Source organism: Teleopsis dalmanni, chromosome 2, assembly GCF_002237135.1.
Source record: "Teleopsis dalmanni isolate 2A chromosome 2, ASM223713v2, whole genome shotgun sequence".
Lineage (NCBI taxonomy): Eukaryota > Metazoa > Arthropoda > Insecta > Diptera > Diopsidae > Teleopsis > Teleopsis dalmanni.
The window spans coordinates 56,585,283-56,612,826 of NC_051847.1; the positions used below are offsets into that span (position 1 = coordinate 56,585,283).

Consider the following 27,544-nt stretch of genomic DNA (forward strand, 5'->3'; position numbering starts at 1 on the left):
CATGATATATTATGTAATTGCTATTTTAAATCATTTATATACATTTTACATTTTAGTGCCTTATTTATAGCTCAGCTGTTGTTTGTTTATATTTTACATATAAAACATATGAGAAATATTTCAAATTTTGTTCATTTCTCTTGTGTGGAATTTATTTGCATTCGACATTTTTCGCCTTAAATGAGCTGATTTATTGATTTCATTTATATGAAAGCACTTTGTAAGGTAAATCATCCTCATTAGCGGCTACAATAGGCGTTTTCTTTCGTAAGCATATTAAAAAAGAGCAATTGCCTATTTTAAAAATATTATATGAAACAACAACACTGCTGGCTTATTTAGTCCAACCTTTTTGAAATCGTTTAACTAATAAGCAGCTCAAATCACATGGTTACCAAGACTAAAAATTCGTCTATTGTGAACGTTTTTTGGAATTGTTCATGAGATTTCCTAATGAGGTGCTATAAAATTGTCGATCACTGTTTATATATATTTATATAATATATTTATATATTAAAAATAATATATATTTTTCACTGTTTTTTTTTTCTTTTATGTTCATAACTTTAATTCAAACAATTTTCCCTTTCCGACTTACTTGAAATTTCATATAAATTTCAAATTATTTCGGCATACAAATATTTATCAAATTTATAATAATCACAAGCGGGTTTTTTGATTTTATATAAAGATATTTTTTAAATAAAATTCAAGTAATATCATGTTTTCATTTTTTTAATTTAAAAAGTTTTGCTCATTAAAGCCGCTGATTTGGATAATATAACTTACTTAGCGCTTTCATATAAATGAGAACATTATAAATAAATAAACTGATTTAAGGCAAAAAATGTTGAATGCACCCATAAAAATAAATTTCACACAAGGAAAATTACCAAAATTTGAAAAATTTGTTACATGTCTTATACGTGAAGTGTAAACAAGCATGCTATTTTACATGCACAAAGCTGTAACATTGCATGTAAATTTTGACTTGCGTGTTCGTACATATGTTTTCTCGTGCGAACACATTGCATTTTGCGGTTATACTGCTTGCGAATTGACAGTTCTGTTTTGAAAACGAAATGCATAGTGAAGTTCTAATGAATTTAACGGAAAATCCGTTATAAAATTATTTTTTAATTTCAAACAACAAAAGAAGAACATAAGTCCATGATTATTATTCATCAAGGTATTAAAATAAAGAGTTTGCCAAATCTTTTGTTGAATTAGAGCAATGCCAACAAAAATTTTTTGAATTCGCCAGGATGAAAAAGGCAAGATTCCATTATATTCTGAATGGTATTCCATCTAAAGCTATCAAGTATTTTTTAACTTTTGAGAGTGCATTTCTTCAAAGCAGAAATTAATTGTTACAATACGGTAAGTGCTTAGAATACAGTACGCAACAAATTTGTAGCATATTTCAACTTATCTTAATTATATTTTACTATTATTTTATTTATTATTATTTACTATTCTATTATTTATTTATAAAAAGTTTTCACTTGAAGTAAATTGACAAGATATAATATTTTCTGTTAATTAATAATTAAAACTAATAAGTTTTTTAATTAATAATTAAGAATATGTTCGCAATAATAAAAATAGTGCATTAAATAATAATAATTACAATTCTCATAAAGTTGCTTACTAATAAAATTATTAAATCGTAATACATTTTCTAAAACTAACGTATGTTTTCAAATATATTTCCTTTTATAAAATTTGCATTGAATGAAAACAATTCACATCTTTTCATTTGCACCTTTGAGTTCGTACGACCGAATGAATTTCAAACAAAATATTTTGTTTGATCAAATTTTTACACAAAAGAGATAAATTGAGGGAAATAGTAAATTATGTCGGTATAGTAGAGAATGTTGCTATTCACCAAAATTTCGAGTAGGGTAAATTAGATAAAAATTATGTAAATTTAGTATTACCATTGTGAAAATTTTATGTTTAATAGATAATTATTTAAATATATTTAAAAAAACTTTTAAGAATAATAAATAAGTGCAATAAATAAATAAATAATTAACATAAGTAAAGTGCTAAAATCCTTAGAAAATTTCAATTTACTTTACCTCAATACACACAAACTCGCACACGGCCAAAAATTACAATATTATTACCAATAGGTGAAACCAGCAATAACCTTTTAATTATTTTTACTTTTATGAACCCTGTTTGTTTGGCACTAATTCCGCAGTTCATTTACAAAACTGTCTGTTGAAATTTCTTTAATTTTAGCGGGAAATTCATAAATAATAACACTAAATTGTTGAATACAGGCGGAATTAAAAATGCCTCCCAGAAAGCGAAAAAATGTTAAACAAACCAAAATTACTGATACGATGGGAATTAAGACAAAAAAAGCACAAACTAGTCCAAAACCAAAGGAGGATATAAGTCTGCAAGAAAAGTAAGTTAAAGTGAATTAATAATAATAAACAAATGCTAAAATAATTTATTTATTTCTGATTCAGACCCCGTGAAGAATTAAAAACTCGATCAGTCTTTCCAGTCACGATCGACGAGTTCATTGAAAATACAAACATAATCGATTTAATTAAAGATTATATTAAAGATAAATATTCAACAGCCTTAGAAACATATCTCACGGAACCAGAAATCATGAGCAGGGTAAAAAATACATATAACGTTTTTTACAAAAGACCACAACGACGATGTATGGCACCAATGAAATATGTTCGCATCACTAGTGACTGTGATGAAAATACAAAACAACGTTTGTTTAAAATTCCAGAATATTATAAACATTTGTGTGAAAATAAAGATAATGAACATCAAAGCGTAAAACAAAGTTTAAAGAAACAAGATAGTTCTCCAGATAAAAATATAAATAGGTAAATATTAAGTAGAGAAATGATTGACCATTTAGACAATAAAAAATTTATGTATGTGCATTACAGCGTTAGCGATAAAAAGATATTAGAAGAAAAGATCCTGGGACTGAAGAGGTATTTAAGTTATTTAAATAAATAAATTATTTTATTAAAACGATATTTTTTATAAATATAGCATTATATCAAATTTTGATGCTAATAACAAAGAAACAAATGAAAAAGTGTGCAACCTTCCAGTCAGTTTTGAAACGTTTAAAAGGTTCACATTTCACAATGATGTTATTGATAACATTTGCCAAAGCATAAAGGAGTTGGAGTATGAGTTGCCAATTTCAAATATATCAAAAGAAGAATTATTTGATAATAATAAATTACTTCGGAGTTACTACAAAACATTTTACATGCAAACGGTTATTCGGACAATATTTCCATTGAAAATAAAACCATGTCCGGGACGTTTAAAGGACAAACTTTTGAAATATCCAGAAATTACGTCAGATCATGAAGGTAAATAAAAATTGTTTGTCACAAACCTTACTATTAAGTAATATTTATTTTAGAGCCTACAGTAAGTAATAGAGATGCTATAAATGCTAATACGAAGGAACATTTAAATAAGAAAACAAAATTAGGAAGCATGAAAGAAGATAAAAATATGGAAAAATGTTCATTAGGTGAGTTACACTTAATTAATTAATTGTATTACTTAGCACTAAAAAATCTAAAATTTTCCAGCATTAGAAATTAAGGCACCGGAAGATAATGCTGTCGAGAAATCTCTATTACATCACCAAAAACAGAATATGCCAAAGACTTTATCACCAACACCATGTCGAGCACAAATGAAGGCAAAACCCTTGACATTTCCGAACAAAATTTTTAATGTTGATTCCGGTAACGGTTAATCAAAACTTTTTTTGAAAAAATTTCAGGCTTTAAAAAAAAATTTATTCTAGACTCCACGACAAGTAATGATAATGACGAAATTTTTGAAGGCAGTGCAAATGTAACGGTGGTGGAACGAATTGATCAGGGTAAGGAGAATAAATGTTCTTTTTGTGATTTACCTTACTTAACTGATAAGTTTGATTGTATTTTTTGATTTGATTGTATTAAATTTTAATTATTTTCAAAACATTTATATTTTAGATAATGCTGTCGAGAAATCTATGATACATCAACAAAATCAGAAGACACCAAAGTCAAAAGTCTTGCCGTTTCCAAACAAAAATGTTGGTTCCGATAATGGTAAATTAAAAATTTATTTGATTTATTTGAAATTTTTTGTTATTAACGACTTTATATTGCAGATTCAACGAACAGTGATGAGAATGAAGAAGATATTATAAATGTACCAGTGGTAAAACCTATCGGCAACAAAACTAAATTAAATCAATGTAATAATATTATTTTAAGTTTTGGTTTATTTTTTATTTAATTGTATTTTATTAATTTTGTACTAAAAACAATTATATTTTCAGCCAATGAGAATGCTAATCAACACGTAACAAATCTTCAAAAAGAAACAAAAACTCCGGAATCAAGTCCACTCATAAATGTTTCCTTGCAGACACGAGATACCCTTGACGAGAGTAAACAAAAAAGGTATGAATGTTTTAATGTTTTATATTAAATTTAAACTGAGAATTTTTTATTTCTTTTTTTTTTTTTTTAAACTTATACATTTATTTATTGTATCTTTTCCTTTTAAAATCTTATCACAAATTACATAATATTACAAATTTTTGTTTTAACTATACATTGTATAAAATAAAATAAGTAAACGAACCTCTCTTAGCACAATGGGTTAGATTTCATTTGAGTGAATGTTAAGTGGTGTATCAAGGAAGCAGTTCAACTTTATCAGATTACTTAAAAGAAAGGTACGGTTATTACTTCAAGCTATTAAATATTAATTAATGGCTGGACGGTCAGCTCTTTTTAGGCAGAAAGTAGATAGATGTGCGAGATTTCTTGCTAGGAGAATAACATTTTCTGTCAGCCTTTTATTGTATTTTTTTCTTATATTGTCAAATTCAGTTTTAACTAGGGGAATTTGTTGATCTCGTTGAGTACTTTCATTCCTTATATACCATGGGGCACCTATGATTGTTCTCAGTATTTTTGTCTGAGCTCTTTGGATAAAATCAATATTTGAAGCACTAGCATAGCCAAATAGCTGAATACCATAAGTCCATATTGGTTTTATGACGCTTTTATACAAGAGTACTTTACACTCTAGCATAGGGAAGATCTGCTATTAATAAGCCAATGCAACTTAGAAGCTTGGAGCTTCATCTGAATTTTTTTGGCTTCAATATGTTTGCGCCAAGTTAGTCGTCTGTCTAGATGAATACCTAAATACGTTATATTATCTGCTTGTGGTATGGGAATGTTATTTAGTAAAACTGTTGGAGATGCACTCCGATTTAAGGTAAAAATGACGTGTCTACATTTTAGTTTATTAATTTTAACTCGTCATTTTGACAACCATTTCTCCACCCGAAATAAGAGAGATTGAAGTTGGTTTGAAGCTAGCACAACGTTTTTGCTTCAACATAAAATTGCCGTGTCATCAGCAAACGTTATGGTGACGACTGAGCTACTTATTGGGATATCAGATGTGTAAAGTACATACAAGATAGGGCTTAGAACACTTCCTTGTGGAACACCAGCTTCTATTGGGAAATTATTAGATATATATCTAATAATTATTAGTATATGATTTACATATAACTTTAAAGCTTCTGATATGTAGATAAAATTTTAAACTGAGTGGACATTTAAAGGTAATAAACAGCGTATCTTATATAGGAGCCCATTGTGCCATACTTTGCAAAGGCTTGTGTAACATCGAGAAATACCGCGGAACAATATTCTGTGAGCTCAAACGCGTGTCTTATTTCGTTCGTTATACGATTCACTTGCTAGTTCCATGTTTTCCCTAAAACCAAACTGGTGGGAGAGTAATAGGTTTTGACCGTCAAGAAATGGTTTCAGCTTTAAAAGCAGTGCTCTTTCAAAGTGTTTAGAAGAGCATGGCAATAAGGTTATTGGCCTGTATAAAGAGGCAAGCGTGGGATCTTTACCTGATTTATGAATCATAATAATCATGGGTGTTTTCACTCTGTTGGGTAAAAGCCAAATTTATTAATAACATTAAAAAGTCTTGTTATAAAATTTATAGCCAAAAGGAGTAAGTTTTTTGATAGAGTAGTGGTGTTATTAAAAAAGTACTTTTCTCTACATATTATTAATATAGTTTATTTAAAAAAATTTTTAATATTTTATCTTAGGCTTCAACAAACAATCACACATGATGATTCGAAATACGTACTGAAATTTCAAGACTTCGTTAAGAGTACCAATATTTTAGACCTTTTAAGAAATTCGAGCGATTCTACTGATGATTACTTAGTGAATTTAGCATACGAATATTACATCAAATTTGTTACTAATCCTGTTAATCCAAATGTGGAACTATTTAAAGATTTGATGATACATGCAAATGAAAAATCAGTAAAATCATTTTATACTATATATACTCAAAATAAAAAAGACTCATCTAAAGAAGTAAAGGCTATAGAAGATATGTAAGTTTAAATTACTATTATATATATTTAAAATTTGATTTTAATGTCAGTTATGACGTTAGTGACTATTTTAGGTAATAGATTTATATTTGTATTTAATATAGAGGTTTTGAACAGCACTGAATTGCAACAACAAAAATTTTATTTATTTTAATTAAATTCGATTTAATTAATTAATTTTTAACCAAAACTTCGATTAATTCAAAATAAATAAAAAATTTTATTGTTAAAATTCAGTACTACTCGAAACCACTGTATTAAAAGTAAGTTTGATGATTCAGGATATTTTCTGGATAATCAATATGTCATTTTGATAAATTTTATTATTACATGTATAATATGAAATATACAAAAAAAATGCAGGTAAATAAAATCAAACTTATTTTTTCAAAATGAAAGTAGAAAAAGTAACAAAAATTTTTAAATACAAATTTTTGTGTTTTTGATTTATTTGTTCAAACGTAACAAGCCTTTTCTATTCTTTTTATAAATATTTGCAGGCAAGGACCGAAAGCGAGTAAGTCCATTAATAAGAATAATATGTTTCCTGTCTCAATAGCTGAATTCAAAAAGTACACATATTATAAAGAAGTGCTACTTCAAATTTTGAAAGAAAAAGCCAAAGGCGATGAAGAACTTTTTGCAAAATTACGGAGAAATAAATTGGTTTGGAAGAAAGCGCTGCGATTGTATTACACGAATTTCTTTTTTAAACCATCGATACGTAAAAAATACACTTTACGTTTGAAAGAAATGCCGCAAAGTTTGAAGGCAAAATTTTTAGAAATACCTGCAAAATCAACAACAGTGAAGGAAAGTAAGTATTAAACTCAGCTAAAGCAAATTTTTTATATTTTTATGTTGTAAAGATTTAGCTGCGTTGTTAATTCTTTGCATTAGGATTTCCAATCTTTTGGGGGAACTAAGGCCTTTATAATTTATCCACTAATTTGTAGGTTTGAATTTACATTATATACGTTTGCGTAACATTTTTTTCTAGCAGAGTTGCACAACGTACACCAATAAGTGACCACTGCCCAATGAACAGTGTATAGCATATTCTCTACTACCAAAGTGTGGTAAATTGAAGCTTCACTAAGTCTTCTGGGAAAGGTATGACTGCCTTCTCTGCTCAACAATGAATAAACAATTCTATGCATTTAGGTCAACTATATTGCAAAACCGAAGTGGTTTTCACCCATTCTGATATAAAATCTAATTTTTGACTTTAGGATATATAGACAATTTACTACTTTGTCAGTTGATTAAATTCAAGACACTGTTCTTATCTTATTCTAACATGGCATCTCCCGTAATTATGATATTCTCATTACCAATCTCAAACACACCATTGCATAGATCTTCGGTTTCCGATTGTTACAATTAAAATACACCTGAATGATATACGCTGATTCCTTTTTCAACTATAATTCTACTACTATCACGCTTAGAACAGTAACATATTGAATTCCTAAGCTCGTCACTTATTCTTTTTTGATTTCGTATTTCATTCTACTATAGGCTCTACTTTTTCTTGCGGAATGTTGTGGTTGACGAGACTTGGTTCCATTCGTCTTTTTAATCTATTTACATCAAAGGTTTTCACTATGTTGTGATATAACGTATTTATATCACTGATATTAACGCCATCGAATACTTGAAATATTTCTATTTCACTTTTAAGTCCATTCATCAGAATAATCATTGTTTCCCAATAACCAACTCTTATATAAGAGAGGAGTGATGATATCATAACTACAAGATTTTAAGAGTCATGATTAAATTTTTGATCGTTCGTTCGAATCTCAATAAAAACATATGATGATTGTTGGTTAAAGAAAGGAAACGATGTATAATCTGTTTTGTTTTTAGAAAAAAAATGTGATAAAAACCATTTAAAAAGTGATAGAGAATCAAATTACACCTATTTCGATAGCTATAAGCCATTATCTGATGAATTTTTATTAATGTACATATCAAAAAAAGTGTCTGATGTTAATAAGCATCCAGAAATTTTAAAACGTATAAAGGAAAATAAACAACCACATAAAAGACAGTCGGGAATAGAAATAATATCAATAGAAACGATTGTGCCACCAAATATTGAAAATGAAATAACATTGGATGAACAATCGCCAGTCATACCTGAAGAAAACATGGAAATATTCAATAAGTTGTTCGATCCAATTCCTTTGGTAATTGAAATGAACTTATAATGAATAAATTTATATAATTTTACTAATTCTTTTTTTAGAAATGTACTTTATCCTATGTACTTCGTTTTTCTTTTGGTCCAAAACAATCTGTTCTGCGCACATTGATGCATATATCGTTCGAAGATTTCTGCAAGTTCACAAATATTTATCAATTGTCTAATATTTATAATGATAAACTAAAACTATTCAAAATTTATGAATCCACGATTAAAAAAGACATATGGCCGTTTAATTTATATATGCGCATAAGTGATATTTTCCTTTATTTACTGTTAAATGATGTAAAGCTTGATTTAAGTGATTTACAACATATATCACCAAAGTTTTTACATTGGAGTGATCTTGCAGTGAATACTGATTTTAATGAAATTGTAAAAGAAGATTATTTTAATATGAATGGAGAGCGCATTGATGGTGATGAACAGCTACAAATTTCTCGTGAAAGTTTTTATACTCGTTGCTGGAATGAGGACGATTGGATATGGAAAATACCCAAAATAACTAATAATTCGGTCCAAGAGAAAATTAATGTTCCTAAAGGCAAGTGATTAAAAGTTAAAAATCTATTACTAATGCTGGATTATTCAGAATTTCGTTATTTATTTTTTTAGCTTTTTAATATGGCATAAGTATTGAATATGTTCTCTATTTTGGTTCAATACCATTTTGCTCTGTTTGTAGCAGTAGCATAATTTTAGAATTAAATAATTTTATGTTTTCTTGCTCTAATACATTTAATTCTACCTATAAATGCTTTTCGTGAGTTGCCAATTTAATTAATTATAGTTAGCCTATAATGTTCGTTTGATATTCTATGCAGCCTTTTTTTCATACACAATGAGTATTAGCTTCAAAATTTGACCTTTTTCTTGAGAATTAAATTAAATGTAATTAAAAACACAAATTGTAAATTAACCTTTTGATGATGTTAAGAATTAAGAATCGGTATTTTATGCCGCAGAGCTTTCTGTTGTCTTAGTTTCAATGCGGCTTAAGTGTGAAATTAAATGCGAAAAAAAAAAAATTTTAAATCCTCCTTAAAAATAAAACGAAATTACTTTTCGAGCAGTGACGATTGCTCTAAGGTGCGGAGGTGTGCGGTGAACACCCTAACATAATTTGCAAAATGTCAAAAACTTAATCAATTTGCTTCTGTTAGCCGCTATACTTGTTAGTTGTGCTCATATATTTGCAGCTCAAATCACAAAACATTTCTATTATATTTCGTCTCTCCCCTTTGTGTGCAAAGAAGTTGGCCGCACATTCATACGTTGCATATGAACAAAATAATGTGCGTGTACTCCCGTTCATAATATCAAAAATAGAGATTTATATAGTGGGTATTGTATGAGAGTAATTTTCTGTTCTACTCGAATATCAACTGCACACATACGAATCCAACATGATGATTTGCCAAAGTGGTTGCATGAGCGGCTGAAGTTTGCAGCTCATCTCAGCATACATTTCTATCACATTTCGTCTCTCCCCTTTTAACAGTAGCACCCACGAATTTCTGTTCTTACTGTGCGGAGTACTTGTGCGCACATTTGTACGTTGCAAGTGGGTTTGATTTTGTTTGATCACTGGATAAACATGTATGGTTCTGAGTTAAAACTCTTTTGTTTGAAAAAAGTTGGTTTGATGTTACAAGTATATGAAAAGTTTTGTTTCTTCCATATTGATATAATATTAAATTTATATATAAATTATTAATTTAATTTGTTTAATATGTTATTTTGTTAATGAATTGTTAATATAATATTGCGCGAATATATTGTTGCCTTATATAATATAGTTATTATTAATAAAAGATCTCATATATTTTAATATAAGTGGTACATGTAAAAACAACATTAAAGAAGGGCCGCACACCCTTCCAGATAGGGCACGCGTCGTCACTGTTTTCGAGCCTATAGTATATTTTTCAAATTATTGTTTTCAATGCATAATCAAGACTTCAATTATATGTATACTTAAACCATTAGCATTATCTGATGAAGATGCAGAACAGTTGACTGTTGAGAAGAAAAATGTGAAGGACTCATATATTTCACTGGAAAAGTGTAAGTAAAATATATGTAAATAAATATATCTTATAACAACATTCTTTTTGGTTTTAATCAAAGTCTAAATATATTTGTTACTTAAGCTTAAACAAAAGCAATCAATATAGCTTTTAGTAGATATTTACACTAAAGGTTTTCAGATCGAACTCACTTTTACTTTATTCATAAAGTAAAGGCAAAGAATCTAGAGTACAAAGAAGTGCCACGCTCATAGAAACGAAATTCCCACTTTATTTTGCTGGTGGATTTATAATAAATCCACCCAACCTCATGCAACAATGTTCGATCGAATCACAACTGGTATGATGTTCAGTTCAAACTCATTGCAACCCACAATTGTTTCTATACGCCTGTTTCTTTTGCCTTTCTTGTTTTTATTTTTCTATTTTATTAATATACACTGATTAGTAGCGAAGTGAATGGTAAAGAAATCCCTGAAACAAGTTTTCCATATAATTTGTTGCTTTATCTTCTGGAAAGCCCCATATCAAAGGAATTTTCGCATGGACAACATTTAAATATAAAACTTCATAGAATGGAAAAATCTGATTTGAAACATAAATAAATTTGTAATGTATTTTAACACTACAATTCATACCAATAGTAATTTTGTTTTTGTTTTATATTATTAAATTCAAAAACTTATCAAATGTACACAATTTTGATTTCGTCACTGAAATGCTGTTTGATCGCTTGAACATTTTAAAGCGAACAAACATACAAACATGCGTATAATGTAATACATAGGGTTGCATGTATGATTGAATACGTATATAGAAGGGATTTTGACAGCCTTATTCGACTCACATATAGGTTTGAACTGAACATCATACCAGTTGTGACTCGATCGAACATTGTTGCATGAGGTTGGGTGTATTTATTATAAATCCACCAGCAAAAAAAGATGGTATTTCGTTTGTATGAGCGTGGCGCTTTTTTGTACTCTAGATTCTTTGGTAAAGGTTATGCAAGATTTATAAATATTCTTATAAATATTCTTTCACAACTAAAACAAAAGACAGATGGTAAACTATTACAACCTGTACGTACATTAACGAAAATCAACTCGAGCTCTCCTAACAGAAAACTTACTAAGACTCTCCTTTAAAATGAGACCTTCAATTTGCAACCTTCAGTACTCATATATTCGCAAAAAATAAGACCAAAATACAATATTTCACGAACCGGTATTTAAGAAACTCTGATCCAAAAACTTTGCCACAATCCTTGTATTCATAGTTTAATTAAAACATTTATGCTAACCATACAGAAAATCAGGAAGACCTCACGATAGTTGACGAAACAATTTATTTTTTTTTTTATATACCATAAATTACTACTGCGATAAATAACTGATTTGAACATAAAACTATAATTTTATCAAGACAGAATAAGTATTTTCAAAGTGACATAGTTCGGCGTAAATATCTTTACTAGTTTAGTTTAAGTGCGAGTATTCAACGTATTTATATATATTTCTATCATGCTTATTTCCATATTGTTCAAATATAAATTAGCAATACTATTAACTAACTGCTATTGTATATTCTGCATATTGTACTTTTTTATATAGATCTAAATGAAAATTCGGAATATCATAATCACACAGAACTGGTTGAAACGTCTTCCAGTATTACAAATTGTTCCTTAAAAATTGCAGTTCAAAGTGCCAATAACGATGGAGCATGTAGTGTTGATGTTTTGCTTTCATCACAGACTCAACCTCAGGAAGACGCAGTCTGTATGTCATACAAAGCAAATACATCAAATCCTAATATCATAGGTATTAAATTTTTGGTTATTGTTGAAAAATAATTATATATATTGTACTATTTATATCATAAAAATTATAAAAACTATTGAAGAAGAACCATCCGAATCAAATAATTCTATAATTATAAGTGATGAAAATGATCAGAGGGACTGTGATTTATTTGAAGAAACTGCGATTGATTCAGTAGAAAGCGGTGTTGATCAATTGTTATCAGAACGCATACCTTCTGAAAATATTAATAATACAGGTAAAAATTTTTTTTTATTTTTTATTAAGTACATTTATATATGTATTATGTATTATTTATATTACAGACATCATAAAAGATATTAAAGAAGTACCAGGTCTTAGTTTTGACTTAAATGATGACAGTGTTCAGATAATCGAGGACGTTTCGATTAGTTTAATAGAAATTAGTTCTGATGAATCGTCATCTGACTTACAGCCTTTTGAGCCTTCTGATTGTATTATACCGCAACAGACTGGTATATCATCCCAAATAATTAAAAATGAAATAGGAGCAATTTGTGAAGTGCCTAAAACTGATAGTGACTTAAATGAAACTTTAATTATGACAGGAGAGAATAATAATCTTAAAATGGTAATTATACCTCACGAAGCTATTTCAAATTTATTGGCAAATTCTGAAAGTGATATTTTTGACTTACCGAAATCTTCAACTGACAATGCAAACCAAATAACTGAAACTGAAATAATACGAAAGCGGAAACAAAATACTTATTTCAGTAGTAGAAACAAAAAGTTAAAAACGAATAAAATTACTGATATTGTTCCGCAGCTTACTCATGAATTTCGCGCTCTGCCAATGCAAATTATTACAAAAAGTACAGAAAGCGAAAACATTGAACCATCAGTAAGTGGGACCTCAAATCCATCACAAAGCAAATCAGTGTCCGAAGCATTATGTGTAGATGCTACAGTTTTTAACGACACACAATTACTAAGAGCAGTTGATCAACAACACTACAATCTTGTTCCAACCCAGATGTCGGATAAAATGAATAAAAACGTGGCTATAAATAGCAATGTAGATATTGCATCACATATGAGTAGTAAAAACGCCACAGCGCTACCTAGTGTTTCAAGTTCTAACACTAACCAAAGCAATAAAAATAAGAGTAAGGTAAATGAGCCTGAATTACAACACACCTTATATTACTTTGAATTGTGTCAATTTCATTTCATCCTGAACTCAACTGCAAGACATATTGCCAAATATAAATTACGTAGCTATGATGTAGGTCAAAACATTGTAGAAGCTATAATATGTCGGGAGTTTAGAACAAAATTATACGGCGACGTTTTAAATGGTATTTTCTCACATACTGAACCAAATATTTTACAAGATGTACGTAAAGTATTGCATGATCTTAAAGAGTACCATTTTCTTATCAACGATTACGAGTCAATTAATAATAAGGACCTCCGCGCTAGAATACTATTTTACTTTATGTACTCAAAGCTCTCTTTCTGTTACTGTCGGTTAGTTTATGAGACACAATCACACGAAAATGCACTGTGTATTTCAATGCAAGCATATGAAAGCGCTAGGACTCAATCAGCAGATTCTAGAAACTATTGTCTTTTAGAAGCCATCAAACCCTCTATACAAGAAAAATTAAAAAAGCTAAAACAAGGTATAGAAGAAAAAAGTTATAGTTATAGATATATTTTATGAATGTTTAGAAAATAGAAAAGATTCTGAGTTAATAAATTTTATATTTCGCAATAACACAAAATTTAGTTTTTATTGAAAATTAATTTGTTTCTTTATTTTATTTTCATTTCAGAATCCTTTCAAATAGAATCTCGAAACTAGTTCAAAAGAATGAAAGTACTTTATTGTGCAAACAAATAAAAAATTTGTGAAAGATTTTTGAGGAACCATTGGTGTTGTCCCAAAACGGAAACATGTAGTACAATAAAGGTCGTTTATATTACCTGCTCTACACTATCAGTGTTCAACCAATCTAGCTATTAATAATAAATTAGAACAAATTTATATGAAGCTTATAAACTAAAAATAACAATATTTGTGACATATTTTAGAGCATGTGAGAAATGAAAATGCTGTTTTAAATCATATTGGTGACATATATACCTAGTACCTACAATTTTTAAAGAATTTGTATTATTTGAAATATGATAATTTCTATTAAAAAATATGATTTCCTTAAGTATGTGTTATAAATTTAAGATTTTTTTATACTTATGTAAATTTTTTTGTTATATTTGCAATTATAATCAGCCATCCTTTTGGTAAAAATATAATTCTTTTTCATTTTAAAAACATGATATAATTTTGGGAATATAAGCCCAAATAAATAAATACAATTTTTTTTTCAAATAAAAAATCTGTTGGTATAATATCAAAATAATTTATAATATAGTTATGGATATGATATGATGTGAATATGAAACAGTTATGGCTAATAATGGTGTTATCGTAATAATCATGAATTGGAGACCAGCAGTACTAAATCATCGTACAATAATCGCTCGTGTTGTGAAGCTTATAAATGATATATTATATTTAACAAAGACTGTCCTCAAAAATAAGTATTATCTTTTAAACTGTAACTTTTTATGATTAATAAATTTTTCCAATTACTAACAATCGTCGCTTTTGATGTTTAAAATAATGCGGACATCATGGTTATCATAGTAAAAGACAAATTTATCACAACTATAATTGTATAGTAAAAATTAGACTTAAACATGACACAGAGAGACTGCACTCAAAAGAACTTAATATTATTATTTTAAAAATCACTATTACTACTGAAAAGTTGTATCTAAAACTTACTGAATAAAATTTAGATACTGACATGTTTAAGCATTAACTGTCTCATGGTTATTTGTCTTACGATTGTCTTTAACTTTTATAAGAATCATCTTAGCACACAGTGACATGGTATAATACAGTAAACAATACACTCCCAAATTCTTAATATCCATTCCAAAATGGAGGAAGAATTCACAAGTTTATATTACTCCAGAATTTAAATGGTTTATTAATTAAAAAACTTATCCTATCCATTTTCAGTAATGGAATTAAAGAAAGAATTCGCCTATAGATTGTTTGTAAAAGACAGTGAATACCTATCCTATCTATTTGTATCTTGTAATTATTTAGTAAATCAATCACACTTTTACTTAACCGAATAAAATCGGAAGTCTTGAACTAAGTTTATTAATATCTGTAATTAATCCAGCATAACTTAGGAAACTTCCTTCGGGAGTAGTATAATAGATCTCGTAGATAATGGTATACCATAGTACCTTATAATAACAAGAACAGTTCTCTATTTTACTAATGACTCTAACGGAAGACGTAATAGATTTTTTTCTAAATATAATTACACATCATAGGTTTACTGATATCTGCAACGTCTTTAAGGCAGAAGTTTATACTGTTAGCTTCCCTTAAAATGGATGATATATGTGAATATTGGAACATATTTATATTATACTATCAGACAATCAAACTGTTTTAGAATCCTAAAACATATAATATATTTGGATTAGATCCGAATCGTAACTCGGGGTTTGTTCAAAATTCTTGTAAGATTAGATATTCAAAATATAATCTGGAAATTTATATAGCTATATACCAATTTATTCTCTTCTTTTTTTTTTACTGAAACTTTACCTTCGTCTTTGCATCAGCTTCTTTTCATGTTTTGTTTGCTTTTTATTCATACTGGACCACATCATTGAAAAAACTCGCTTTATCAACGACATTTTTTGTTCATTAACTTTTAAAGACCGTTAGGCTGCAGTTAGTTCTTCTTAATGCCGTCAGTTTATCAGAGATGATCAGTGAATATAGAATGAATACTTATATTGTTGAAAAAACCCGAAATTATATTAGAAAAACATTGTAACCAAGCCCAAAATTCTTATCGTTTAGTTGGCGAATTATGACGTAGTATCATTTTTTTGCATTACTTATATGCTTGTGTTTTTTTAGTATATAATTTTTAATATTTTTAATTAATTTAATTTTATTGTTTTATGTAATATGTAACAATGCCACTCTGATTTTTTTTTCAATACTTTCAATGTTTTGTCAATAACTCCAAAATTACATATTATTTTTTATCATAATATCATTTTATACATAATTATTTAAACTAAGTTCACATTGTTCTACGAGTTATATATTTAGAGCTTTATAGAAAAATTTATTCTTTTATTTGAATTTGTTTTTATAAATTAAAAATTTATTCTTAAAAGTAGATATTGTAAAGCGAAATTTTAGTAACGAAATTATTATAAAAAAGCTTGTGAGTACAATAATTATTTTAACATTTTCAATATCTCTATATTCTTTTTTTTTGTGGTAAGAAGGGGGATGCTTTATGCATCGTCAAACCGACTGTCGTCGAAATTGTGCCCGATTCCATAACGTTAATATGTAACATACGGTCTAAAACACCCCCTCGGCGCGACTTTTTCCCCCTCGGAAAAAGACTCCTTGGAGTCTTTTATGTTGGCATGCGCGTATGATTTTTGATCTGCATCCAGACCTTCACTTTTTCACTACATTTGGTGTATGCACTATTAGTTATTCTAGTTATTGGTTCTTCTTTCTATGTCTAATTTCTTCGTTTTGATAACTTGAATCACATATGACTCTATCGTTCCCCAGCTCTCTGGGTTCGCTCTCATTTTTTCCACTACATTTTCGGGATTTATTGGTCCAATCTGTGCTATTATCTCTTCTCTAAATGTATGCCACCTATTACAGTTAAAGAAGATGTGCTCTACGTCGTCACAGACCCCGTCACCATAAATGTCGAGTAAATCCATCTTTCCCGTGCCCAGTCAGCATCTGAATGAGATAGTAATTTGTGTCTTCCGATTTCTGTTTGAGTCAGGTGATCCTATTTGGTATTAGTCTAGCTTCCTTGGGTGCTATTGTTTCAACTTTGTTGCCACATTTCGATAGTTTGCTCCTAATTATCTCTTGCCATTTCTTGAGTATAGTAATCGGTCATTTTTTTGTTGTATACTCTAAGGGGTTCCTTTGCTTGAAAATTAATTGGATTTACACCGGCTATTACACAAACTACTTCCGCAGAGACAGTGCGCTACGGTGATGTAATTGGTAGAGCCACCTATTATTGTTAATATTAATTTACTATTTTAAATTTTTTTATGTTATTGGGAGTATATATCAAAATATTTAGGGATATATTATATTTTGTTTTAAATATTGAGCTTATATATGCTGTAAGCTTTGGAAGTCTCTAAGCGCATTAGTATATTCTTAAAGAGATTCTACATAAAGAATGGTGATTATTGCTGCACAATGTTGGGTAAATGCTAGTGCTAAACAATGTGTAAACATTGACACTGCGAAAAATTATAAATAAGCATATATATATATATCGGTTTTATATTAGCCATTATATAACTATACAGTTAAATAGAAGCAGATATAATCTCTAAATTATCTCTATTACTATTCACATTATTCTCCACATTACTACAAGCTTTTTAAGTAATTTGTGGAAATGCCCTATTTATTCTCTTACATATATCATATGATATATTTATGATATATTGTATAAATATAATAAATATCCTACGTACTATGAAATATAAATAAAATAAACCCATAATTATTTTTATCTGAAAGCATTCCAGCACGATCTGGGTAAACTACTTTTCTTATACTACGTTTACATTAGGTCTGTTCCACGAGCTACACATAGTAACTTTGAGTAACACTGTGTATACACAAGTGCGTTCCACGAACAAATTTGTGAGTAAATGAGAGCATCTGAGAGAGCGTTACATCCCTGTCGAAATTTGAAAATGTTACACAGACTTTACTCATGCATTTTATATGAAGTAAAATTTGTGTTTATGCGTAAATCAGCTCTTATGGTTTGAATTCAAATTTTTGTATTGTTTGTTTGCGCGGCATGTGTGAATATTAAAAAATTCTGCATTTTTAATTGTAACAACTGTAATAAATAAATATTGAAATGGATAAAAACATAATAAATATTTTATTAAGTGATTTAAGTAACACAACACAACCAGAATATAACGTAGTTAATACACTTCGAGATAGTGACTCTGACGATGATGTAGAATTGGTGTATTCGATATTACATAAAAAAAAAAGAAAACGTGTGTGTATAAAAAATTATATACAAGATGTTGTTTACAAATATGACGACAAGGAATTCAAAACTCATTTCCGCATTTCGCGGAGTCTTTTTAATTCTTTGGCTATAAAATTTCAAAATATTACCGACTTTATTGCACTGCGAGTAAGTGAGCTGAACATTTCTTCAGAAGCTCACGTTGCTGTTTTTTTATGGTTTGCTAGTCACGAAGCATGTTGTTTTAGAGATTTATCAGATCGCTTTAATCTCTCTTTATCATCAGTAAACCGAGTTATAAGAAGGATGATAACTTTCTTTAGCAACATGTGTCCGGATATAATTGCATGGCCTAGCACATCAAAAAAGCTTATGCAATTTTTCAAAAGTTATAGGTAAGGATTTATGTGCATATTAACGCTGCATATATATTAATACATGTTACTTTGCGGGTTGCTTAGATGGCACTCCTATAACTATTGATCCTCCTGGAGATCGTAAGGACGACTACTTACGGAAAAGGAAAGGACAGAAAAGGAAATATTTCATTATGCTTGCAAGCCATCTGTGATGAAAACAGATAATTTATTAGCATATTTATCGGACATCCAGGCTCCTGTCATGACAGTTGGGTCTTACAAAACTCTCCTATTTATATGCAACTACCATCGAAGTGTGGAGGTAAGTTCTTTGGAAAAAGAAATGAGATTTATTAAAACCTCTTACGTTTACAGAATACTATCTACTGGCTGATTCCGCATACCCCTGTACACAACACATCATTACGCCATATAAAGACAACGGGCGTCTTACTCGTCCACAAAAGAATTTCAATAGAAAATTGGGGTCAGGTCGAATACTAATAGAAAATGCATTTGGTATATTAAAACAACGTTTTAGACAGCTGTATAATTTTTTATAATAAATTTATATAACAGCACTCTAACTCACTTTATTAAAACAAAATTTAACTTTAAATAAATTAATTTTAAATAGTATTTAAAAATATTTGGCTTGTTGTTTTGTTTATTTGGTTTTCAAAATGTGTTTCTCTGTTATTTTTCAATTTCTATTTCTACTGTTTTGTTTTTCAAAAAACAGCTGTTTTCACCAGACTTTACACAAAACTGTTCCATGAAAATTTGTGTAAAGAGCATAATCTGGCACTTTATTTGTGTTACGCTCTGAGTTTGTACTTTACTTCTGTTTTACTCATGGTTTACTATGTGTAGCTCGTGGAACAGACCTATTATGAGATTAAAAGTACATTAAACCAAACATCGAGATTAAAGTCCTAATCCAGTTGTTTAATCACAGATTTTCGGTACAAAAGTTATTTTTATTTTTGTCAAGATTAATTTTAAATCTCTTTAGAAATGGCGATTATTTCTCTATGCAACTCTGTAAATGTCTCAATATCGAAGATTTTTTTACGATCTTAGAAATAATTTTAACTAAAATTTGCTAAATTTTTGTTATAAAACAATTTTTTTTTAATTTGTATTAAAAATTTTTTCTTCAAAGTTGTGTTAAAATACTTTATTTATAGAATATTATTAAACACATGAAACAAAACACAAGAGAAACCGTCACAATTAATCTCCAATGTATAATGTAAACGGGGTATATTAGAAATGCAGATTAACTCGTTTAATCTTGTTTTCTTAATTTTACAATGTAAGCATAGTATACTACGTTTACATTGCAGAATTAAGAAAACGAGATTAACAACTATGTACTAAAAAATTATAATATAAATTAATTATATAGTTTTATAAATAGTTTTATAATTATATACAACACTATTATTAAACAAATTTGATAAGAATTTCACTCACTTCGCCATTTTCAAATTTTCAATGTTTGTTTTGAATAGACATTTCTTTTCCAAATCTTTTATTATCGTAAAAAATCTACATTATAAAGACATTTACAGAGTAACACAGAAAAATAATCACCATTTCTAACGAGATTTCAAATTAATCCCGACCAAAACAAAGTTAACTTTTGTATGGAAAATCTGTAATTAAAGAACTAGATTTGTTCTTTATATTTCGCATCATATGTTTACAATATTATTATATAAATTACGATATTATTACCAACTGGTAAAACCAGCAATAACCTATTAAATTTTTTTTCTTTCATGAACCCTGTTTGTTTGGAACTAATTCCGAAGTTCATTTACAAAATTGTATTTGAATTTAACTTTAATTACAAAACTAAATTGTTGAATACAAAGTGAAATTAAAAATGTCTCCCAGAAAGCGAAAAAATGTTAAACAAACCAAAATTACTAATATAAAACGAATTAAGACAAAAAAAACACAAACTAGTCCAAAACCAAAGGAGGATATAAGTCTGCAAGAAAAGTAAGTTAAAGTGAATTAATAATAATAAACAAATGCTAAAATAATTTATTTATTTCTGATTCAGACCCCGTGAAGAATTAAAAACTCGATCAGTCTTTCCAGTCACGATCGACGAGTTCATTGAAAATACAAACATAATCGAAGTAATTAAAGATTATATTAAAGATAAATATTCAACAGCCTTAGAAACATATCTCACGGCACCAGAAATCATGAGCAGGGTAAAAAATACATATAACGTTTTTTACAAAAGACCACAACGACGATGTATGGCACCAATGAAATATGTTCGCATCACTAGTGACTGTGATGAAAATACAAAACAACGTTTGTTTAAAATTCCAGAATATTATAAACATTTGTGTGAAAATAAAGATAATGAACATCAAAGCGTAAAAAAAAGTTTAAAGAAACAAGATAGTTCTCCAAATAAAAATATAAATAGGTAAATATTAAGTAGAGAAATGATTGATTATTTAGCCAATAAAAAATTTATGTATCTGCATTATAGCATTACCGATAAAAAGATATTAGAAGAAAAGATCCTGGGACTAAAGAGGTATTTAAGTTATTTAAATAAATAAATTATTTTATTAAAACGGAATTTTTTATAAATATAGTATTATATCAAATTTTGATGTTAACAACAAAGAAACAAATGAAAAAGAGTGCAACCTTCCAGTCAGTTTTGAAACGTTTAAAAGGTTCACTTTTCACAATGATGTTATTGATAACATTTGCCAAAGCATAAAGGAGTTGGAGTATGAGTTGCCAATTTCAAATATATCAAAAGAAGAATTATTTGATAATAATAAATTACTTCGGAGTTACTACAAAACATTTTACATGCAAACGGTTATTCGGACAATATTTCCATTGAAAATAAAACCATGTCCAGGACGTTTAAAGGACAAACTTTTGAAATATCCAGAAATTACGTCAGATCATGAAGGTAAATAAAAATATTTTGTCACAAACCTTACTATTAAGTAATATTTATTTTAGAGCCTACAGTAAGTAATAGAGATGTTATAAAATCTAATACGAAGGAACATTTAAATAAGAAAACAAAATTAGGAAGCAGGAAAGAAGATAAAAATATGGAAAAATGTTCATTAGGTGAGTTAGACTTTATTAATTAATTGTATTACTTAGTATTAAAAAATCTAAAATTTTCCAGCGTTAGAAATTAAGGCATCCAAAGATAATGATCTACATCATAGGTATGATGTTAACATTTCAATGTAAATATAATATTATTTATACAAATTATTGAAATATCTTACAGTTATATGGATGAAAAAACTTCAAACGAAAAAATTCAAGTATTACGAAGATTGAAAAGGTTTAATTACGATTTCAACAAAATGAAAATATTTTATTTAAATTAAAAATTTATTTTTTTAGTTTTATTATACCTAACTTCGATGACAAGAATGCAGAGCTACAAAAGCATAATCCTCCTGTTAGTTTAGAAATATTTAAAAAGTATACCTTGTATAATGAGGTTATTGATCAAATATATCAAGATATGATACACACAGATTGTTCGTTAATAATCCTTAAACCCTCAGAAGAAAAATTTTTGAATCGTGATCGCTTGCTTCAAAGCTATTATAAAGCATTTTATTTTCAACCCAACATTAGAAAGTTATATCGCTTAAGAGTTAAACCATGTCCGGCACATCTAAAGGCAAAACTTTTATCACTTCCCAAAAAAATGTATAATGCTGTTTCAGAAAATGGTAAATTTAATTATATTTTGTAAAATATTTTGCCATTAAAAAATATTTATTTCAGATTCTACGACAAGTATTGAAAATAACGAAAATGTTGATCATAACATAATTACATCAGTGGTGGCACCATTTAACAAGAAAACTAAATTAAATCAAAGTAATTAAAATTGTTTTTCACTTGTATATTGCTAAGGATGAGCTAAAAAAAATTTATATTTTTAAGTATTACAAAATAAAGCTGTCAAAGAGAATACTGAACGAAATTCTAAATTACATGAAAGCAAGTTTAAAACAAAAACAACAAAAACTCCTGAATCAAGTTCACCCGCAAAGGTTCTCTTATGGAAACAAGATTACCCTAATGAGACTAAACAAACAAGGTATATTGTAATATGTTTTATATTTATTTTAAACTATGAATAAACAATAAAACTCAATATAGTGCAACTTGCATAATGGAACCAATTATTTCTGGTGTTATGGAGAATGAAGTCGTCAAAGATTCAGCGGAATATCATTTAGTTCCATGCCCTTCAAATTTACGTGCAAAACTTGGAAACTTAGCGGTAAAAAACAATGACAACGCCGTGGTGTTACCAAAAGGGTACATTTCTCTATATATTATTTATATGATACACTTAAAAAAATTAGTAACATTTCAGGCCTCAATTGACAACTAAATACGACGATTCAAAATTCTCACTGAAATTTCAAGATTTCCTAATGGGTACAAATGTTTTAGATCTTCTGATAAAAACTTACAATACTACTGATGATGATTTAGTGAATATAGCATTCGAATATTACATCAAATTTGTTACTAATCCTGTTAATCCAAATGTGGAACTATTTAAAAATTTGATGATACATGCAAATGAAAAATCAGTAAAATCATTTTATACTATATATACTCAAAATAAAAAAGACTCATCTAAAGAAGTAAAGGCTATAGAAGATATGTAAGTTTAAATTACTATTATATATATTTAAAATTTGATTTTAATGTCAGTTATGACGTTAGTGACTATTTTAGGTAATAGATTTATATTTGTATTTAATATAGAGGTTTTGAACAGCACTGAATTGCAACAACAAAAATTTTATTTATTTTAATTAAATTCGATTTAATTAATTAATTTTTAACCAAAACTTCGATTAATTCAAAATAAATAAAAAATTTTATTGTTAAAATTCAGTACTACTCGAAACCACTGTATTAAAAGTAAGTTTGATGATTCAGGATATTTTCTGGATAATCAATATGTCATTTTGATAAATTTTATTATTACATGTATAATATGAAATATACAAAAAAAATGCAGGTAAATAAAATCAAACTTATTTTTTCAAAATGAAAGTAGAAAAAGTAACAAAAATTTTTAAATACAAATTTTTGTGTTTTTGATTTATTTGTTCAAACGTAACAAGCCTTTTCTATTCTTTTTATAAATATTTGCAGGCAAGGACCGAAAGCGAGTAAGTCCATTAATAAGAATAATATGTTTCCTGTCTCAATAGCTGAATTCAAAAAGTACACATATTATAAAGAAGTGCTACTTCAAATTTTGAAAGAAAAAGCCAAAGGCGATGAAGAACTTTTTGCAAAATTACGGAGAAATAAATTGGTTTGGAAGAAAGCGCTGCGATTGTATTACACGAATTTCTTTTTTAAACCATCGATACGTAAAAAATACACTTTACGTTTGAAAGAAATGCCGCAAAGTTTGAAGGCAAAATTTTTAGAAATACCTGCAAAATCAACAACAGTGAAGGAAAGTAAGTATTAAACTCAGCTAAAGCAAATTTTTTATATTTTTATGTTGTAAAGATTTAGCTGCGTTGTTAATTCTTTGCATTAGGATTTCCAATCTTTTGGGGGAACTAAGGCCTTTATAATTTATCCACTAATTTGTAGGTTTGAATTTACATTATATACGTTTGCGTAACATTTTTTTCTAGCAGAGTTGCACAACGTACACCAATAAGTGACCACTGCCCAATGAACAGTGTATAGCATATTCTCTACTACCAAAGTGTGGTAAATTGAAGCTTCACTAAGTCTTCTGGGAAAGGTATGACTGCCTTCTCTGCTCAACAATGAATAAACAATTCTATGCATTTAGGTCAACTATATTGCAAAACCGAAGTGGTTTTCACCCATTCTGATATAAAATCTAATTTTTGACTTTAGGATATATAGACAATTTACTACTTTGTCAGTTGATTAAATTCAAGACACTGTTCTTATCTTATTCTAACATGGCATCTCCCGTAATTATGATATTCTCATTACCAATCTCAAACACACCATTGCATAGATCTTCGGTTTCCGATTGTTACAATTAAAATACACCTGAATGATATACGCTGATTCCTTTTTCAACTATAATTCTACTACTATCACGCTTAGAACAGTAACATATTGAATTCCTAAGCTCGTCACTTATTCTTTTTTGATTTCGTATTTCATTCTACTATAGGCTCTACTTTTTCTTGCGGAATGTTGTGGTTGACGAGACTTGGTTCCATTCGTCTTTTTAATCTATTTACATCAAAGGTTTTCACTATGTTGTGATATAACGTATTTATATCACTGATATTAACGCCATCGAATACTTGAAATATTTCTATTTCACTTTTAAGTCCATTCATCAGAATAATCATTGTTTCCCAATAACCAACTCTTATATAAGAGAGGAGTGATGATATCATAACTACAAGATTTTAAGAGTCATGATTAAATTTTTGATCGTTCGTTCGAATCTCAATAAAAACATATGATGATTGTTGGTTAAAGAAAGGAAACGATGTATAATCTGTTTTGTTTTTAGAAAAAAAATGTGATAAAAACCATTTAAAAAGTGATAGAGAATCAAATTACACCTATTTCGATAGCTATAAGCCATTATCTGATGAATTTTTATTAATGTACATATCAAAAAAAGTGTCTGATGTTAATAAGCATCCAGAAATTTTAAAACGTATAAAGGAAAATAAACAACCACATAAAAGACAGTCGGGAATAGAAACAATATCAATAGAAACGATTGTGCCACCAAATATTGAAAATGAAATAACATTGGATGAACAATCGCCAGTCATACCTGAAGAAAACATGGAAATATTCAATAAGTTGTTCGATCCAATTCCTTTGGTAATTGAAATGAACTTATAATGAATAAATTTATATAATTTTACTAATTCTTTTTTTAGAAATGTACTTTATCCTATGTACTTCGTTTTTCTTTTGGTCCAAAACAATCTGTTCTGCGCACATTGATGCATATATCGTTCGAAGATTTCTGCAAGTTCACAAATATTTATCAATTGTCTAATATCTATAATGATAAACTAAAACTATTCAAAATTTATGAATCCACGATTAAAAAAGACATATGGCCGTTTAATTTATATATGCGCATAAGTGATATTTTCCTTTATTTACTGTTAAATGATGTAAAGCTTGATTTAAGTGATTTACAACATATATCACCAAAGTTTTTACATTGGAGTGATCTTGCAGTGAATACTGATTTTAATGAAATTGTAAAAGAAGATTATTTTAATATGAATGGAGAGCGCATTGATGGTGATGAACAGCTACAAATTTCTCGTGAAAGTTTTTATACTCGTTGCTGGAATGAGGACGATTGGATATGGCGAATACCCAAAATAACTAATAATTCGATCCAAGAGAAAATTAATGTTACTAAAGGCAAGTGATTAAAAGTTAATACTAATGCTGGATTATTCAAAATTTCGTTATTTATTATTTTTAAATTTTTAATATGGCATAAGTATTGAATAATATATTGTCTATTTTGGTTCAATACCATTTTGCTCTGTTTGTAGCAGTAGCATAATTTTAGAATTTAATAATTCTATGTTTTCTTGCTCTAATACATTAAATTCTACATATAAATGCTCTTCGTGAGTTGCCAATTTAATTAATTATAGTAAGCCTATAATGTTCGTTTGATATTCTATGCAGCCTTTTTTTCATACACAATGAGTATTAGCTTCAAAATTTGACCTTTTTCTTGAGAATAAAATTAAATTCAATTAAAAACACAAATTGTAAATTAACCTTTTGATGATGTTAAGAATTAAGAATCGGTATTTTATGCCGCAGAGCTTTCTGTTGTCTTACTTTCAATACGGCTTAAATGTGAAATTAAATGCCAATAAAAAAAATTTTAAATCCTTTGTTAAAAATAAAACGAAATTACTTTTCAAAGCTAGTATATTTTTCCAAGTATTGTTTTCAATGCATTATTAAGACTTCAATTATATGTATACTTAAACCATTAGCATTATCTGATGAAGATGCAGAACAGTTGACTGTTGAGAAAAAAAATGTAAAGGACTCATATATATCACTGGAAAAGTGTAAGTAAAATATATGTAAATAAATATATCTTATAACAACATTCTTTTTGGTTTTAATCAAAGTCTAAATATATTTGTTACTTAAGCTTAAACAAAAGCAATCAATATAGCTTTTAGTAGATATTTACACTAAAGGTTTTCAGATCGAACTCACTTTTACTTTATTCATATGTTTTTGAAAAACTACCATTTTACCAGTATTATCAAAAGGGTAAAGGTTATGCACAGCACGTCTTCTAGAAACCGATTCAAATCATTAACTTTTTAAACAGGAGATAAGAAACTATTTGAATAACTGGGTAAGGTAACACAAACTTACAACAGCACAACCACACTGATATGGCAATCAAATATTTATAAATCAGTGTTATACATTCTTTCA

The 27,544-nt window shown here is 28.3% G+C and overlaps 3 protein-coding genes across 4 annotated transcripts; all 3 read left to right on the plus strand.

Annotated features, from left to right (window-relative positions):
• The first annotated feature begins 2,223 nt into the window (after nt 1–2,223).
• LOC119674614 (protein telomere ends associated-like) lies at nt 2,224–14,669 on the plus strand. The gene is made up of 19 exons (XM_038085761.1): nt 2,224–2,425; nt 2,490–2,870; nt 2,937–2,984; nt 3,046–3,377; nt 3,431–3,544; nt 3,606–3,764; nt 3,827–3,904; nt 4,020–4,118; nt 4,181–4,267; nt 4,352–4,475; nt 6,167–6,463; nt 6,964–7,280; nt 8,336–8,658; nt 8,718–9,219; nt 10,665–10,742; nt 12,319–12,528; nt 12,611–12,766; nt 12,834–14,177; nt 14,331–14,669. Exons 1-19 carry the CDS (start codon nt 2,307–2,309, stop codon nt 14,357–14,359), a joined length of 4,797 nt encoding a protein of 1,598 aa, XP_037941689.1. The 5' UTR covers nt 2,224–2,306; the 3' UTR covers nt 14,360–14,669.
• A 3,860-nt stretch (nt 14,670–18,529) lies between these two features.
• On the plus strand, nt 18,530–19,594 carry LOC119678724. Of its 2 annotated transcripts, XR_005252350.1 has the most exons (3): nt 18,530–19,057; nt 19,124–19,343; nt 19,397–19,594. XR_005252350.1 is itself a non-coding variant. In XM_038090724.1 (2 exons), exons 1-2 carry the CDS (start codon nt 18,540–18,542, stop codon nt 19,143–19,145), a joined length of 540 nt encoding a protein of 179 aa, XP_037946652.1. In that variant the 5' UTR covers nt 18,530–18,539; the 3' UTR covers nt 19,146–19,594. The 2 variants fall into 2 exon arrangements, 1 of the variants encoding a protein (XP_037946652.1); XM_038090724.1 differs by having other exon boundaries at nt 19,124–19,594.
• A 1,285-nt stretch (nt 19,595–20,879) lies between these two features.
• LOC119674615 (protein telomere ends associated-like) lies at nt 20,880–27,170 on the plus strand. The gene is made up of 16 exons (XM_038085762.1): nt 20,880–21,034; nt 21,099–21,479; nt 21,546–21,593; nt 21,655–21,986; nt 22,040–22,153; nt 22,215–22,257; nt 22,323–22,379; nt 22,442–22,779; nt 22,835–22,930; nt 22,997–23,153; nt 23,216–23,377; nt 23,436–23,732; nt 24,233–24,549; nt 25,605–25,927; nt 25,987–26,488; nt 27,085–27,170. Exons 1-16 carry the CDS (start codon nt 20,916–20,918, stop codon nt 27,168–27,170), a joined length of 3,372 nt encoding a protein of 1,123 aa, XP_037941690.1. The 5' UTR covers nt 20,880–20,915.
• Nucleotides 27,171–27,544: the final 374 nt, after the last annotated feature.